This window comes from Schistocerca americana, chromosome 1 (assembly GCF_021461395.2).
Source record: "Schistocerca americana isolate TAMUIC-IGC-003095 chromosome 1, iqSchAmer2.1, whole genome shotgun sequence".
Classification (NCBI taxonomy): Eukaryota; Metazoa; Arthropoda; class Insecta; order Orthoptera; family Acrididae; genus Schistocerca; species Schistocerca americana.
The window spans coordinates 812767142-812781264 of record NC_060119.1 but is presented as its reverse complement, the minus strand read 5'-3'; the positions used below and the strand labels follow the sequence as shown (position 1 = coordinate 812781264).

At 39.2% G+C, this 14123-nt stretch overlaps 1 protein-coding gene across 2 annotated transcripts in view; it reads right to left on the bottom strand.

Moving 5' to 3' along the window:
• Window positions 1-880: 880 nt before the first annotated feature.
• The window catches only part of LOC124612877 (WD repeat-containing protein 11-like), a 222760-nt gene continuing 209517 nt past the window's right edge, over window positions 881-14123 (bottom strand). For both annotated transcript variants that reach the window (XM_047141331.1, XM_047141322.1), the window contains exons 23-24: window positions 1321-1456; window positions 881-1108 (exon numbers count right to left, since the gene is read on the bottom strand). In XM_047141331.1, the coding sequence (XP_046997287.1) occupies window positions 966-1108; window positions 1321-1456 (279 nt within the window). In that variant the 3' untranslated portion in view covers window positions 881-965. The remainder of the gene's footprint in view (window positions 1109-1320; window positions 1457-14123) is intronic.

Below are 14123 nucleotides of genomic sequence, written 5' to 3'. Positions count from 1 at the left end.
TTTAGGTAGTTAGCACATAGAGAATTTTCCACTGTGCACATGCTGATTTGACCAATGTGCAGAGTTGGAGCGAGACACGTGAACACCGAACATCACCAAGGCGTGACACCGATTGGGCGACTCCATATGCTGTGAAGGGATCTCTTAGGCTTTGGCAACATGGCTTGGCAGTGTTTTGAAATGCTGACTAAAATTATAGTGCCCAGAAACAGTTGAAAGAAGCTGCTCTTTTCTGGTAAATATGAGATCTGTCCACCAAATACTGTAATTGTTATATAAGAGCAACAGAATACTGAAGTGTTCTTTAAAAAGCAGTTACATCATTTTGTAGCAAATTGGCATAGATGCGAGATATCTTACAGTCCTCGATCCTCTGCAGATGAACAAGAAGTCACACACTACTAGGAGTGGCACCACATAGCAGATCCACAGCTTCAAGACACTATGAGAAGGTGACCATAAGAAAATAATCAAGGTATCCATTCCCATGAAAAGCATCAGGGTGACCGATCATTAGTGAAGTTGTAGAAACAGTTACAACCCATAGCTGAGCCGTTTTAACACTTCAGTTCCATTACCTTTCATCTGCTCTATGACACCTTTTCCTTCATTTTGCTATCTTTTTTCTCTCTTCAGCATAGGCAGATCTCTCTCAACCTTGAGGTTCAGGGACCTCTCCCCCTCCACCTCGCATTTCCAACCAAACCCGTTTTCCTTGCTGAAGAAGCAAAATATGGATAAAATGCTAAAAGTATTATTTTATTTGCCAAGTATTTCTATAAACAGTACTGTCCAGCCTTTCTGTAACTTCAATAGAAAACCCCATCATAATAGAGTGACTTATTTTTTAATATTGGATCATTTCTGGTCTATACTCACATTACACTGCTTACTATACTTTATTATTTCTGTTTACCACATGTACATTAAATACATTCAAATTGTAACATTTCACTTTCATGTATCTATGACAGTAATATTTCAAATTCTTTGCATAGTGCTTCTCCAGCAGAACCTGCTTTTCTGCTGATATCAAAGGCTGCTTTGTTATTTCCCAGTGAGAAAAGTACTCTTGAGAAGTCCAGCTGTACTGCTGTAATTACAGACTGTAAGTTTGGTTAAGGAACTTAAAAAAATAATGTAGTCATTTCAAAAAAAAAAAAAAAAAAAAAAAAAAAAAAAAAAAAAAAAAAAAAAAAAAAAAACCACACACACACACACACACACACACACACACACACACACACACACACACACAGAATATTCTTTCTGCATTTGATTACTCTAAGTTCTAATTAAAATTTTGCAGAAAAAGGATATCAGAGGGCAATGGTACTCCAAAGTCTCTACAAGCACACAAGAGTAGAGCAGCTTGAACTGGTCTGTGCAAGGTTAGAAGCAGCTCCACAACACGTGGAAATTCTCCCAGTGACAGATACACCAACAGCGCTTTATTCTGTAACATTTAAGCATACGACATAATATAGTGAGGTTGATGCAATCACTTGAGGTTACTGCACTTACTCAACAATGAATAAATATACACTCTTCACTTCATCAAACAAACACTGCACACATTAAATGCTAAGGCATCCAGAAGGAGAAGTTGTAAGAACACTTTAGTCATTTTCAAATTTAAAACAAACAATAAACAATGAGGACTCAAAAATGAGATCGACAGGAAGTGCAAAATGGCTAAGCAGGCATGGCTAGAGGGAAAATGTAAGGATGTAGAGGCTTATCTCACTAGGGGTAAGATAGATACAGCCTACAGGAAAATTAAAGAGACCTTTGGAGAAAAGAGAGCCACTAGTATGAATATCAAGAGCTCAGATGGAAACCCTGTTCTAAGCAAAGAGGGGAAAGCAGAAAGGTGGAAGGAGTATATAGAAGGTCTATACAAGGGCGATGTACTTGAGGACAATATTATGGAAATGGAAGAGGATGAAGATGAAGATGAAATGGGAGATACAACACTGCGTGAAGAGTTTGACAGAGCACTGAAAGACCTGAGTCGAAACAAGGGCTCGAGAGTAGACAACATTCCATTAGAACTACTGACAGCCTTGGGAGAGCCAGTCCTGACAAAACTCTACCATCTGGTGAGCAAGATGTACGACACAGGCGTAATACCCTCAGACTTCAAGAAGAATTTAATAATTCCAATCCCAAAGAAAACTGGTGTTGACAGATGTGAAAATTACCGAACTGTCAGTTTAATAAATCACAGCTGCAAAATACTAACACTAATTCTTTACAGACGAATGGAAAAACTGGTAGAAGCTGACATCGGGGAAGATCAGTTTGGATTCCGTAGAAATATTGGAACACGAGAGGCAATACTGACCTTACGACTTATCTTAGATGAAAGATTAAGGAAAGGCAAACCTACGTTTCTAGCATTTGTAGACTTAGAGAGAGCTTTTGACAATGTTGACTGGAATACTCTCTTTCAAATTCTGAAGGTGGCAGGGGTAAAATACAGGGAGCGAAAGGCTATTTACAATTTGTACAGAAACCAGATGGCAGTTATAAGAGTCGAGGGACATGAAAGGGAAGCAGTGGTTGGGAAGGGAGTGAGACAGGGTTGTAGCCCCTCCCCGATGTTATTCAATCTGTATATTGGGCAAGCAGTAAAGGAAACAAAATAAAAATTTGGAGTAGGTATTAAAATCCAGGGAGAAGAAATAAAAACTTTGAGGTTCGCCGATGACATTGTAATTCTGTCAGAGACAGCAAAGGACTTGGAAGAGCAGCTGAACAGAATGGACAGTGTCTTGAAAGGAGGACATAAGATGAACATCAACAAAAGCAAAATGAGGATAATGGAATGTAGTCTAATTAAGTCGGGTGATACTGAGGGAATTAAATTGGAGTTTTGCTATTTGGGGAGCAATATAACTGATGATGCTCGAAGTAGAGGGGATATAAAATGTAGACTGGCAATGGCAAGGAAAGTGTTTCTGAAGAAAAGAAATTTCTTAACATTGAGTATAGATTTAAGTATCAGGAAGTCATTTCTGAAAGTATTTGTATGGAGTGTAGCCATGTATGGATGTGAAACATGGACGATAAATAGTTTGGACAAGAAGAGAATAGAAGCTTTCGAAATGTGGTGCTACAGAAGAATGTTGAAGATTAGGTGGGTAGATCACGTAACTAATGAGGAGGTATTGAATAGGATTGGGGAGAAGAGAAGTTTGTGGCACAACTTGACTAGAAGAAGGGATCGGTTGGTAGGACATGGCCTGAGGCATCAAGGGATCACAAATTTAGCACTGGAGGGCAGCGTGGAGGGTAAAAATCGTAGAGGGAGACCAAGGGATGAATACACTAAGCAGATTCAGAAGGATGTAGGTTGCAGTAGGTACTGGGAGATGAAGGAGCTTGCACAGGATAGGTTGGCATGGAGAGCTGCATCAAACCAGTATCAGGACTGAAGACTACAACAACAACAATAATAATGTATGAAGCATGAATTTTTGCACTGTCACTTTATTTCAAGGAAAATGTCATCTACCAATCTCCTAACTACATTTTACGGCAACATCAAGTGAAATTATGAAGATCGTACGCCATACCGAGCTGAAGTCACTCACTGATGACTGGATTCTGCAGAGCTATCAAATTGTGTGGATGTTGATTGCTGATCTAAATATGTCCACATATTTTCTATGGGATTAATAATATCAGGTAATTTAATAATGTAGTGTTATCTAAATTAGAAACGTATTTGTGTGGCCCTTTGAACAATGCCATTTGTAAGGTTCCTTATATTGTTATGTAACAATACAAAGCAGGGTGGCACCTGTCAGTAGCACTGTTTTAAGACACACACAGCTGTAGCTGGCGAGTTTGGTTTCATGTAAGGTATGTGCTTGCCTGTGAATTCTTCATCTGCATCAGTTGTGTTGAAAAATGATATGGCAGAGGCTGCAATATTAATGGTGTATTATGTTAAATGCTGGAATGCGAAAGTTTGTGCTGTTAAGTGCTGCCCGTTAATAAATCAGCATGAAGTGCCAACTTGAAAAGTAAAATGCTGCGTAGCAATGATTTCATAGTTTGTGTAAGTGGTGCGAATGATGTGGGAAGCAATGAAGCTGGTGTCTGCATTGAAGCTCTGAAGAATTTCCTTGAAGAAAATAAGCAGAAAAATATGACTGCCACTACTGTCCTGCATCGGTATGGTCTGATCAACAACTTGTGTGTAAATAAGAAAACAAATATTACAATTAAGGCACTATATTCAAACTATGGAAATTGTTCAATTCTAGATTAGGAAAGTTGGATAGAGGTCAACACACTAACGACAGATTTCATTTGATTTATGCAGGTGAACGTTATTTGTGTGAAAAATTAAATCAAATAACAAAACAAAGGATCAAACTGAAAAGCCTTATATATAAAAACAGTTCGTCCACAAGAGAAAGTAGTCCTACAGAAACTTTTTTGGAGTAAAACAGCCTTCACCACGTATAGGTGGAGGCGAAGTACTTGACAACTACATCATAAATGACAGTAAACTCAAAATAATATCACAAAGTGTCAAATACACTCCTGGAAATTGAAATAAGAACACCGTGAATTCATTGTCCCAGGAAGGGGAAACTTTATTGACACATTCCTGGGGTCAGATACATCACATGATCACACTGACAGAACCACAGGCACATAGACACAGGCAACAGAGCATGCACAATGTCGGCACTAGTACAGTGTATATCCACCTTTCGCAGCAATGCAGGCTGCTATTCTCCCATGGAGACGATCGTAGAGATGCTGGATGTAGTCCTGTGGAACGGCTTGCCATGCCATTTCCACCTGGCGCCTCAGTTGGACCAGCGTTCGTGCTGGACGTGCAGACCGCGTGAGACGACGCTTCATCCAGTCCCAAACATGCTCAATGGGGGACAGATCCGGAGATCTTGCTGGCCAGGGTAGTTGACTTACACCTTCTAGAGCACGTTGGGTGGCACGGGATACATGCGGACGTGCATTGTCCTGTTGGAACAGCAAGTTCCCTTGCCGGTCTAGGAATGGTAGAACGATGGGTTCGATGACGGTTTGGATGTACCGTGCACTATTCAGTGTCCCCTCGACGATCACCAGTGGTGTACGGCCAGTGTAGGAGATCGCTCCCCACACCATGATGCCGGGTGTTGGCCCTGTGTGCCTCGGTCGTATGCAGTCCTGATTGTGGCGCTCACCTGCACGGCGCCAAACACGCATACGACCATCATTGGCACCAAGGCAGAAGCGACTCTCATCGCTGAAGACGACACGTCTCCATTCGTCCCTCCATTCACGCCTGTCGCGACACCACTGGAGGCGGGCTGCACGATGTTGGGGCGTGAGCGGAAGACGGCCTAACGGTGTGCGGGACCGTAGCCCAGCTTCATGGAGACGGTTGCGAATGGTCCTCGCCGATACCCCAGGAGCAACAGTGTCCCTAATTTGCTGGGAAGTGGCGGTGCGGTCCCCTACGGCACTGCGTAGGATCCTACGGTCTTGGCGTGCATCCGTGCGTCGCTGCGGTCCGGTCCCAGGTCGACGGGCACGTGCACCTTCCGCCGACCACTGGCGACAACATCGATGTACTGTGGAGACCTCACGCCCCACGTGTTGAGCAATTCGGCGGTACGTCCACCCGGCCTCCCGCATGCCCACTATACGCCCTCGCTCAAAGTCCGTCAACTGCGCATACGGTTCACGTCCACGCTGTCGCGGCATGCTACCAGTGTTAAAGACTGCGATGGAGCTCCGTATGCCACGGCAAACTGGCTGACACTGACGGCGGCGGTGCACAAATGCTGCGCAGCTAGCGCCATTCGACGGCCAACACCGCGGTTCCTGGTGTGTCCGCTGTGCCGTGCGTGTGATCATTGCTTGTACAGCCCTCTCGCAGTGTCCGGAGCAAGTATGGTGGGTCTGACACACCGGTGTCAATGTGTGCTTTTTTCCATTTCCAGGAGTGTATATTACCAACAAAATAGAACAAATTGACGAATTTTTAAGTGTTAGTAATCCTCATATTTATCTTGTGCATGAACCAGAGTGCAAAACTAAGGAAGTGAGTAACATTAATTTAAGTAATTATAAAACAGCCACTGTCTACTGTAGGAAGCAGCTGAAAGGTGGGGGTGTTGGTATTTATGTCAAAATTAATGTCCAGTGCAAAAAAATTGATTGGGCAGATAAACATGCATGAGAGATGGGTTTTGAAATAGCTGCAATAAGAACAAAGCTTAGAAACAGCTGTTTAATAATAGCTAGTCTGTACAGATCTCCTAACAGTAACATGAAAAAAATTTTCTGTCCTTTAGAGGAACTAGTTGACAAACTCTCACCCCATAAAAAACAGACTGTAATAGTAGGGGATGTGAACATAGACTCCTTAACTAATAGTATAAATTATCTTAGATATATTGATATGTTACAGTCGTATAATTAAACCCATGTGAATTCAACACTAACAAGAATTACATCTGACTCTAAGATATGTTTTGATCATGCTATTACAAACTTAAGAAAGGAAGACCTTGTAGTTAGAACTGTTGAGAATCACATTTCGGATCATAGTGCTTTAGTCTTAGAGCTTCTAACAGAAAAAGAAATAGTATCTGACAGGGGCCTATTTACCTATAAAAGAAAGCTTGACTATCGTACATTAAAGGAAACCCTGGCACACATAAATTGGCATCAGTTAGGCCTATATTAAATATAAGATATCAATGAAAAGTGGGACAAACTTTATACAACATTAACCCATTGTCTTCATCGAGTATGCCCAGTGGCCAAAATACTAAAGAAAACTGGCAGTTCCAGGAATCTTAAATTTCCCTCAACATGACAAAATTAAAGGAAGATATGAAGGACTTATATATTCTTTTCAGACACACCAAACTGCAGTACTTCCAATTTAAATACAAAGCCTGTAGAAAAACCTATACAATATTAAAAGCACAGATGTATGCTGAACATATGAGGCAATCTAGTAATGTTATGAAAACGGTGTGGAGTATAGAAAATAAGGAAAGAGGAGGGAGCGACAATGCAGTGTGCAATAACATAATAATAAGTGACAATGAAAAATTGCTGAGTGACCCAAAGGAAGTATGTGAGAGATAGACCAGTTTAGTAAGATGAGTAGGGAGGATGTGATCGACCCACCACAGGTGCTAAATCCCAGTAATGGCAGTAATTCATTCTTCCTGATATGTGTTACAGAGTTGGAAATTTCCAACTTAAAAGCAAATACATTCAGTGGCTGGGATAACATCTCAGTGAAATTTCTGAAAGAATGCAGTAATGAATTAATAAAGCCACTACAACATTTAATAAACAGCTCTTTCAGTCAGAGGTCATTTCCTGACCTGCTAAAAGTCACTGAAATAAGACCGGTGCATAAAAGGGGAAAACTACAGATATACAAAACCATATGCCTATTTCATTGACATCACTACTTAGTAAGTTGTTGGAAAGGTTACTTCTTTAAACTTCCTGGCAGATTAAAACTGTGTGCCCGACCAAGACTCGAACTCGGGACCTCTGCCTTTCGCGGGCAAGTGCGCTACCAACTGAGCTACCGAAGCACGACTCACGCCCGGTCCTCACTGCTTTACTTCTGCCAGTATCTCGTCTCCTACCTTCCAAACTTTACAGAAGCTCTTCTGCGAACCTTGCACACTCCGCTGCAGAGTGAATATCTCATTCTGGAAACATCCCCCAGGCTGTGGCTAAGCCATGTCTCTGCAGTATCCTTTCTTTCAGGAGTGCTAGTACTGCAAGGTTCGCAGAAGAGCTTCTGTAAAGTTTGGAAGGTAGGAGACGAGATACTGGCAGAAGTAAAGCTATGAGGACCGGGCGTGAGTCGTGCTTCAGTAGCTCAGTCGGCAGAGCACTTGCCCGCGAAAGGCAAAGGCCCCGAGTTCGAGTCTCGGATGGGCACACAGTTTTAATCTGCCAGGAAGTTTCATATCAGCACACACTCTGCTGCAGAGTGAAAATCTCATTCTGAGGTTACTTCTTGATCAACTAGAATCACTTTTCTGTAAGTACAATGTATTAAAAAACTGTCAGCATGGTTTCAGCAAGGGCCAGTCTACAATAACAGCTGTAGCTACATTTTTGCAAGTTGTATTGAATAAACTTGATGAATGAAACAAAGTTATTGGCACCTTTATAGACCTATCCAAGGCTTTTGACTCTGTAAATAATTCTGTTATTCTACATAAATCAGAAACTTACGCAGTCAGAAGAGTAGCATTAGATCTGCTAAGATCATACCTTGCTGACAGGAGACAATGTGTAAAGTTGTATTATACAACTGGGAGACATACACAAACAGTAAAATGATCTTATAGAGTTATTAGCTGTGGAATTGCTCAGGGAAGCATTATCAGACCTTTTTTGTTTATTGTGTACACCAATGATATAATAATTCCACGAAATTCAAACATAGCAAATTATGCTGATGCTGCCTCCTTCATAAGTTGGGGCTCTACAAAACAGTTATCAGTGCAAAATAATGCAGAGAACATTAGCCTAATCACAGAAAATCACACTAAAAACAAATTGGCACAAAATAAGGACAAGACAATTCTGGAGGAGTGTCTGCTTAATTATAAATCAAGGCAAGTGGATACAGAACCAGAGCTATCAGTTGAAACAATTGATAAACATAAATTGTAAAAGAAAATATTAAGCATAGTGTAATCAATAGTGAAATCTATAATTATAATACAACAAGAAGAGAGTGTTACCACATAAAATTTAGAATAAAAGAGCAACAGATGATAGTCCATTTTCTGCTGGAAGACACTTTTATAACAGATTGCCAAATAATATAAAATTGTTAAAAGGAAACATATTTAAGACAAAATTAAAGCAACTGTTAATTGTTAATGCTTGTACTCCATCAAAGATTTCTAATGTTATTGTGTAGAATTTATCTTTACTTCTAAACATTTTTAATGTTCTCGCGTTTGTAAATGGACTATGTCCACAACTATTAAGTTATTATGGCCAAATAAAGCATTTATTTATTTATTATTATTTATTTATACATTTATGATTTAACACATTGATCACTATTAGTGATAACATGAACCAATAGTGACTAGTTCCATACTCTAACCTGATGACAAGGTTCCTTTCTGACCTGGACTATAGTAACTAAATAAAATGTGTGTACCTACTGTGACTAAAAGTATAGAACAATGAGACCATATGTTGTGGATCTTACAATGGGAAATGTCACAAAGGACTTCGAATATCACACCACCTTCGGACTGAGCCCATCCACTACAGCAGCAAAAGAAAATATGTGGCGGGTTTACAAGCAAATGCTTCACAGCACCTAAACAATTCATCAAGATTTGTGTTGGACAGAATTTTGTGAATTATATAGACAATGAACTTTTGTTGTGATTAAAGTACTTTTAATTGTGCTACAGAATAACTCAAACTGTAAAGGATGATTCTGTAGGAGAGAACATCATAAAAACCAAAAATACTCAAATTAGATTAGCTGCAGAATTTGATTCAAATGGGATAATAGGGAGGGTATGAGACAGGTAAAATGAGAGATATGACCTTTGTCATTTAAGTTTTTACGAATGTCCACTAGATGGGTGGGATTACTGAGATGCAACATTACTAATATTTTAAAATTTGTCACTTCTTATTCTTAAAACAATGACATATAATAACTTGGCCAAGAAATTTGTTTATGAGAAGCATTTAAAGAGATAGTATTGTGAAAAAATGACACTTCAAAGCATGAATTTTATGATTTTTGTGAAAGTTAAATCAACAATAACCCCTCAAAATGCTTCGTACAGTTTTTGTTAATCAATTGCCTTGAGATAAGACTATTTGAAATCGGTTTACAGGATTTAATCATGGTCATGGGATGAATTTCATGACAGTCAACCAAAACTAGTTGTTCCAAACATCAACATTGTGTTCTACATGACTGAAAAGGATTGGCATGTGATTTGCAGTCAGACAGAGGCAGCCTTCGGCACATTGAAGACTGCAGAACATTTGATATCTGTGTAAACTTTTTTCTGTAAGAAAAAAATTGTTTCTAATCGGTTCCATATAATTTATCCAAAGCTCTAAATCAGGCTAATGTCAATTGGTGTAAGGAAATGTTCAAAAAATTTGACAAAAAAATTCACAACTGTTAACAGAAGATGAAACTTGGATACATTCAAATGGGCAGCAGTATAATCAACTCTTTGGGAGTTCCAAGATGAACCAACATAAAAAAAAGTGGTTTGTTCATGAAGCACATCCAACAAAATGATCACTTATATCTGTAGTTTCACTACAAAGCTGTCAAACAGCACATCAGATTAATCTCTATTTGTCCATATTAACCCAATTTGTCATGAAAGCTCTTCTTTACATGTAGATTTTACAAGATGTTTATTTAGAGAAACATTAAAATGATATGTAACGAAAACATGTTTTTCTCTCATTATTTTTCTAAAACTTAAAAATCAGAGAAAAATATAAGAAAAGAAAAGAAAATACAAAGTAATAAGGGGGCTGAAACACACAAAAAATAAGACATTACTACTACAATGTAGTTGGAGAAAAGTACATGCTTTGGAATGAGTCTTCACTAATGAATGCTGTGGAATGAGTCTCCATTCATGAAATGAGTATTCATTTACGGAATTCTTAAGAATTGGGTAATAGTATGTACATGGCTGGATTAGTTGAACAATGGATCAAGTCAGTGTGTGTTACCAGAATGGACTGTTTACCTTCCTCTATTTATCCTAAGATAAACTTTGAGATTTGAGTGCTTGAGTGAATTCATGCGAGATGTGCACTGTTTCACAAATGACAAATCCCTCACGAGGTATTTCTCACCATTGTTACAGCTGTAGCGTGTAGTATTAAGACAGTGAGAGAAATATTTTGAATCTTGGGTGCCTACAGGAGTAAGAGAGAGATGGTCACAGAGCCTAATCGATCATGGCACCACCAGACAAGAATGTAATGTAATTTAGATGAATGACAAAATATCTTTAGGGCTAGAGGAAACAAAATGTATTTCATCTTCAACAGAAATTAATTAAATCATAGTCATAGTTCAGAAGGTAGAATAACTAAGCTTGCTGTATATAAAATACAGCATAAAAGGAATTGTAACTACCACTTATGGGACAAAAACATGGTCTTCATTGATGTACAGATTAACATGGAAAAAATAAGTAATTCCTCTCCCTTTCTACATTGGTAAGGCCGGTTGTGCAAAAGATGGAGAGAGGGGACTGAGAAGGATATTTAGAAGAACGATAAAAGAAAGGAGACCGCGACAACTCAACTCATGCATGGATCATTTTAAGATATCACAATCATTTCTTTCTACAATATGTGATACTGATAGATAATGACAGCCAATGTGCAGGTGCAGGTGCAGGTGCACAATCCCAACAAGGACAAGAGGCTTCTGTGGAGTAGCAATGTCAATGAAATTTATAAGTGCAGAATTAAATGAATGACGACAAGAGACTGGACTTCTTGGAACTAATCAAAAAGCTGGAGAAAGCAACTGCTAAAACAGGCACTTGTATATGCTAACACATATTCAACATCATTCCAACCACAATAATTCATTAGATGCATTTGTTCATATTTTACAGTTTCACAACAAATTAGTCTAAATGAGGGTTTAATTTGTCATATGTTAAAGTCATGGATGCACAGAAAACATTTTCCACAAAGACAATCTTTGCATTTGTTTTCTATGCATTCTGCCCTTAAGGGCCAAATTCTAGAGCCATAGTTAAAATGGTAATGTTCATTGAAGTGGTTAATCATGGTATATGATTTGAAATAAGATGTGTATAAATAACACATTTCCAGTGATAAGCAATTATATCTATGCTATTGCATTCATAAATAAATTAGTTACGATCATTTTCTGCAAACAGTTGGAAACCCAACTACTGAGACAATCACAGTCAAAAAGTGCTCAAAAAAGCTTTAGGACAAACTCATGACCTGCCCAGTCCTCCCTGCCTCAATTACAACTTCTTTCTTGATACTCTTTTTAGAAGATGAAATTGCTATCTACAGCTATCTGATAATGGAGTTACAGTAAACGTGAATTCTCTGTGCAGTCAGCAGAGCATGCTGTGTCTTCAGTGATGAGGAGGACATAATAACTTCTATACACAGTACACTGTTTAGTTTCCCAACATGCCTCAAAAGGTCATTTCAAGCTTAGATCATGTGTGCATAATTAATCATCAAATTCATCATGGGAAGTTGCTCACCAAATTGGTGAACACTGCAATGACATAGTTCGAACCAATACAGTGAGACACAAAATTTTGAGGATTTGCCTCTTGTTCACTAGCAGTCAACAACACCAGCTGAAGACTGTATGCTATAAAGTGTGGCTTGTATATATTGTGAGGAAAATGCAACAGAACAGCATGCTGCCTTTTTGGAGGCAAAGGCGGCTCAGAGAGTTGCAACTGTCTCCGCATGATCAATTTGAGCTTTAGGCATCCGTATGAACAACAGCAGAAACAATCCAACACCAGGTTGTGAAAAGCAGGTGTGCTTGGTAATGCCTGGAATGGAATCTGGATCATTAACTGGAAGCTGCCTTCACCCACAGGTGCAAGATCTGTCAGATTCCTAATGATCAATGCAGATTAATGTGGTGGTGGCAAGAACGAATGCATGTCTCAGGGCACGCAGTCCTACTAGTTTGGCAGAGAGGTGGATCAATCATGTTTTGGGCTGGTATCATGTACAGGTGTTACATGCCTCTTGTCACTATAAAAGGTAATATTAGGGCTGAGCAATATCAGGATAAGATCCTCCGACCTAATGTCCAGCCCTACAATAAACATTCTAGGAACAAGTTCATCTTTCAAGACAGTAATGTATGAGCACACTATTCCCATCATGTAATTACTTTTGTCCAGTACCAGCAGAAATCAACTGAATAGAATGCTGATATTAACTCAAATGAGCATGATTGGGGCCAACTGAAACCTGCAGCGAATCCTTGTAGGATAGGAACTGTCTTCATACATTGGACGACCTAGGTAGGGCTGCTGTTGCAGAGTGAGACGAGCTCGAGCAGTAATGTCTTGGTTGCCTTGTGGACAGCATGCCACATATAATTCAAGTGTGTTAGAATAGACAAAGTGGAGTAGCATGGTGGTCAATGTTATCAACCAACAGACTTCGATTTTACAGATGTGCAAAGGTGTACACTTCCAAACAGAATGCCTTTATTCTGGATATTTTTGTTTCTACTTCACAAGAATTTTTTCAGTTTCATAAGAGTTGTTCTTTCATTTTTGTTCCCCCTGAATCAAAGCTAATGCATGTCCATAGATATGCAGGTGGTGCAAAAATTTTTAAATAATTTAGTTTAGAGAATTTATCAGAACTGCTTTACACATGTCCCCCTCTTTCTTCATAACCAAAATCTCAGCATAAAATTTTTTTATCAACAAAATCACAGACACATTTCCACATTCATATTTAATTCAAAGTAACCTAGTCAATTCCATGGTATCCATCATTCTCACCCCCACAGCAGTGAGCAGTATCAGGGTAGGATCCTCCAACTTACTGTCCAGCCCTTACGTCTGTCATAACAATAGATCTTAAACCAATGTTCTGTGGGTATGAAACCTTATTTTAGATCTTCCTGATTCTTCTACAACTACCTTTGTATCTCCTGTAGGCATTCCACTTAATTCTTTTCTTAATCCCTATGGAGCAAAATTCTGTGGAGAGCTGGTATGAAGACTTTGAATGGATGGTATGTATGAGGGGAAATGGACGACAAGAGAAGCTAAAATTGGTATACATTATTTGACAAAATGTATGCAGACACTCTTGTGTAATTCATAATTCACCACTAGATGTCACAAAACGTGGACCCACCAGCATAAAAGTAGATGGGGCACATTGTGTTGCCAGTAGGAAAACAGTAACACAAGAATGGATCATTCGCAAGAGCTCGGTGACTTTGAACATGGCCTAGGCACTGGATGTAACCCGAATAACAAATCCAGCAGGGGCATTTCAAGCCTTCTAAAGCTGTTCAAATCAAGTGTTGGTGATGT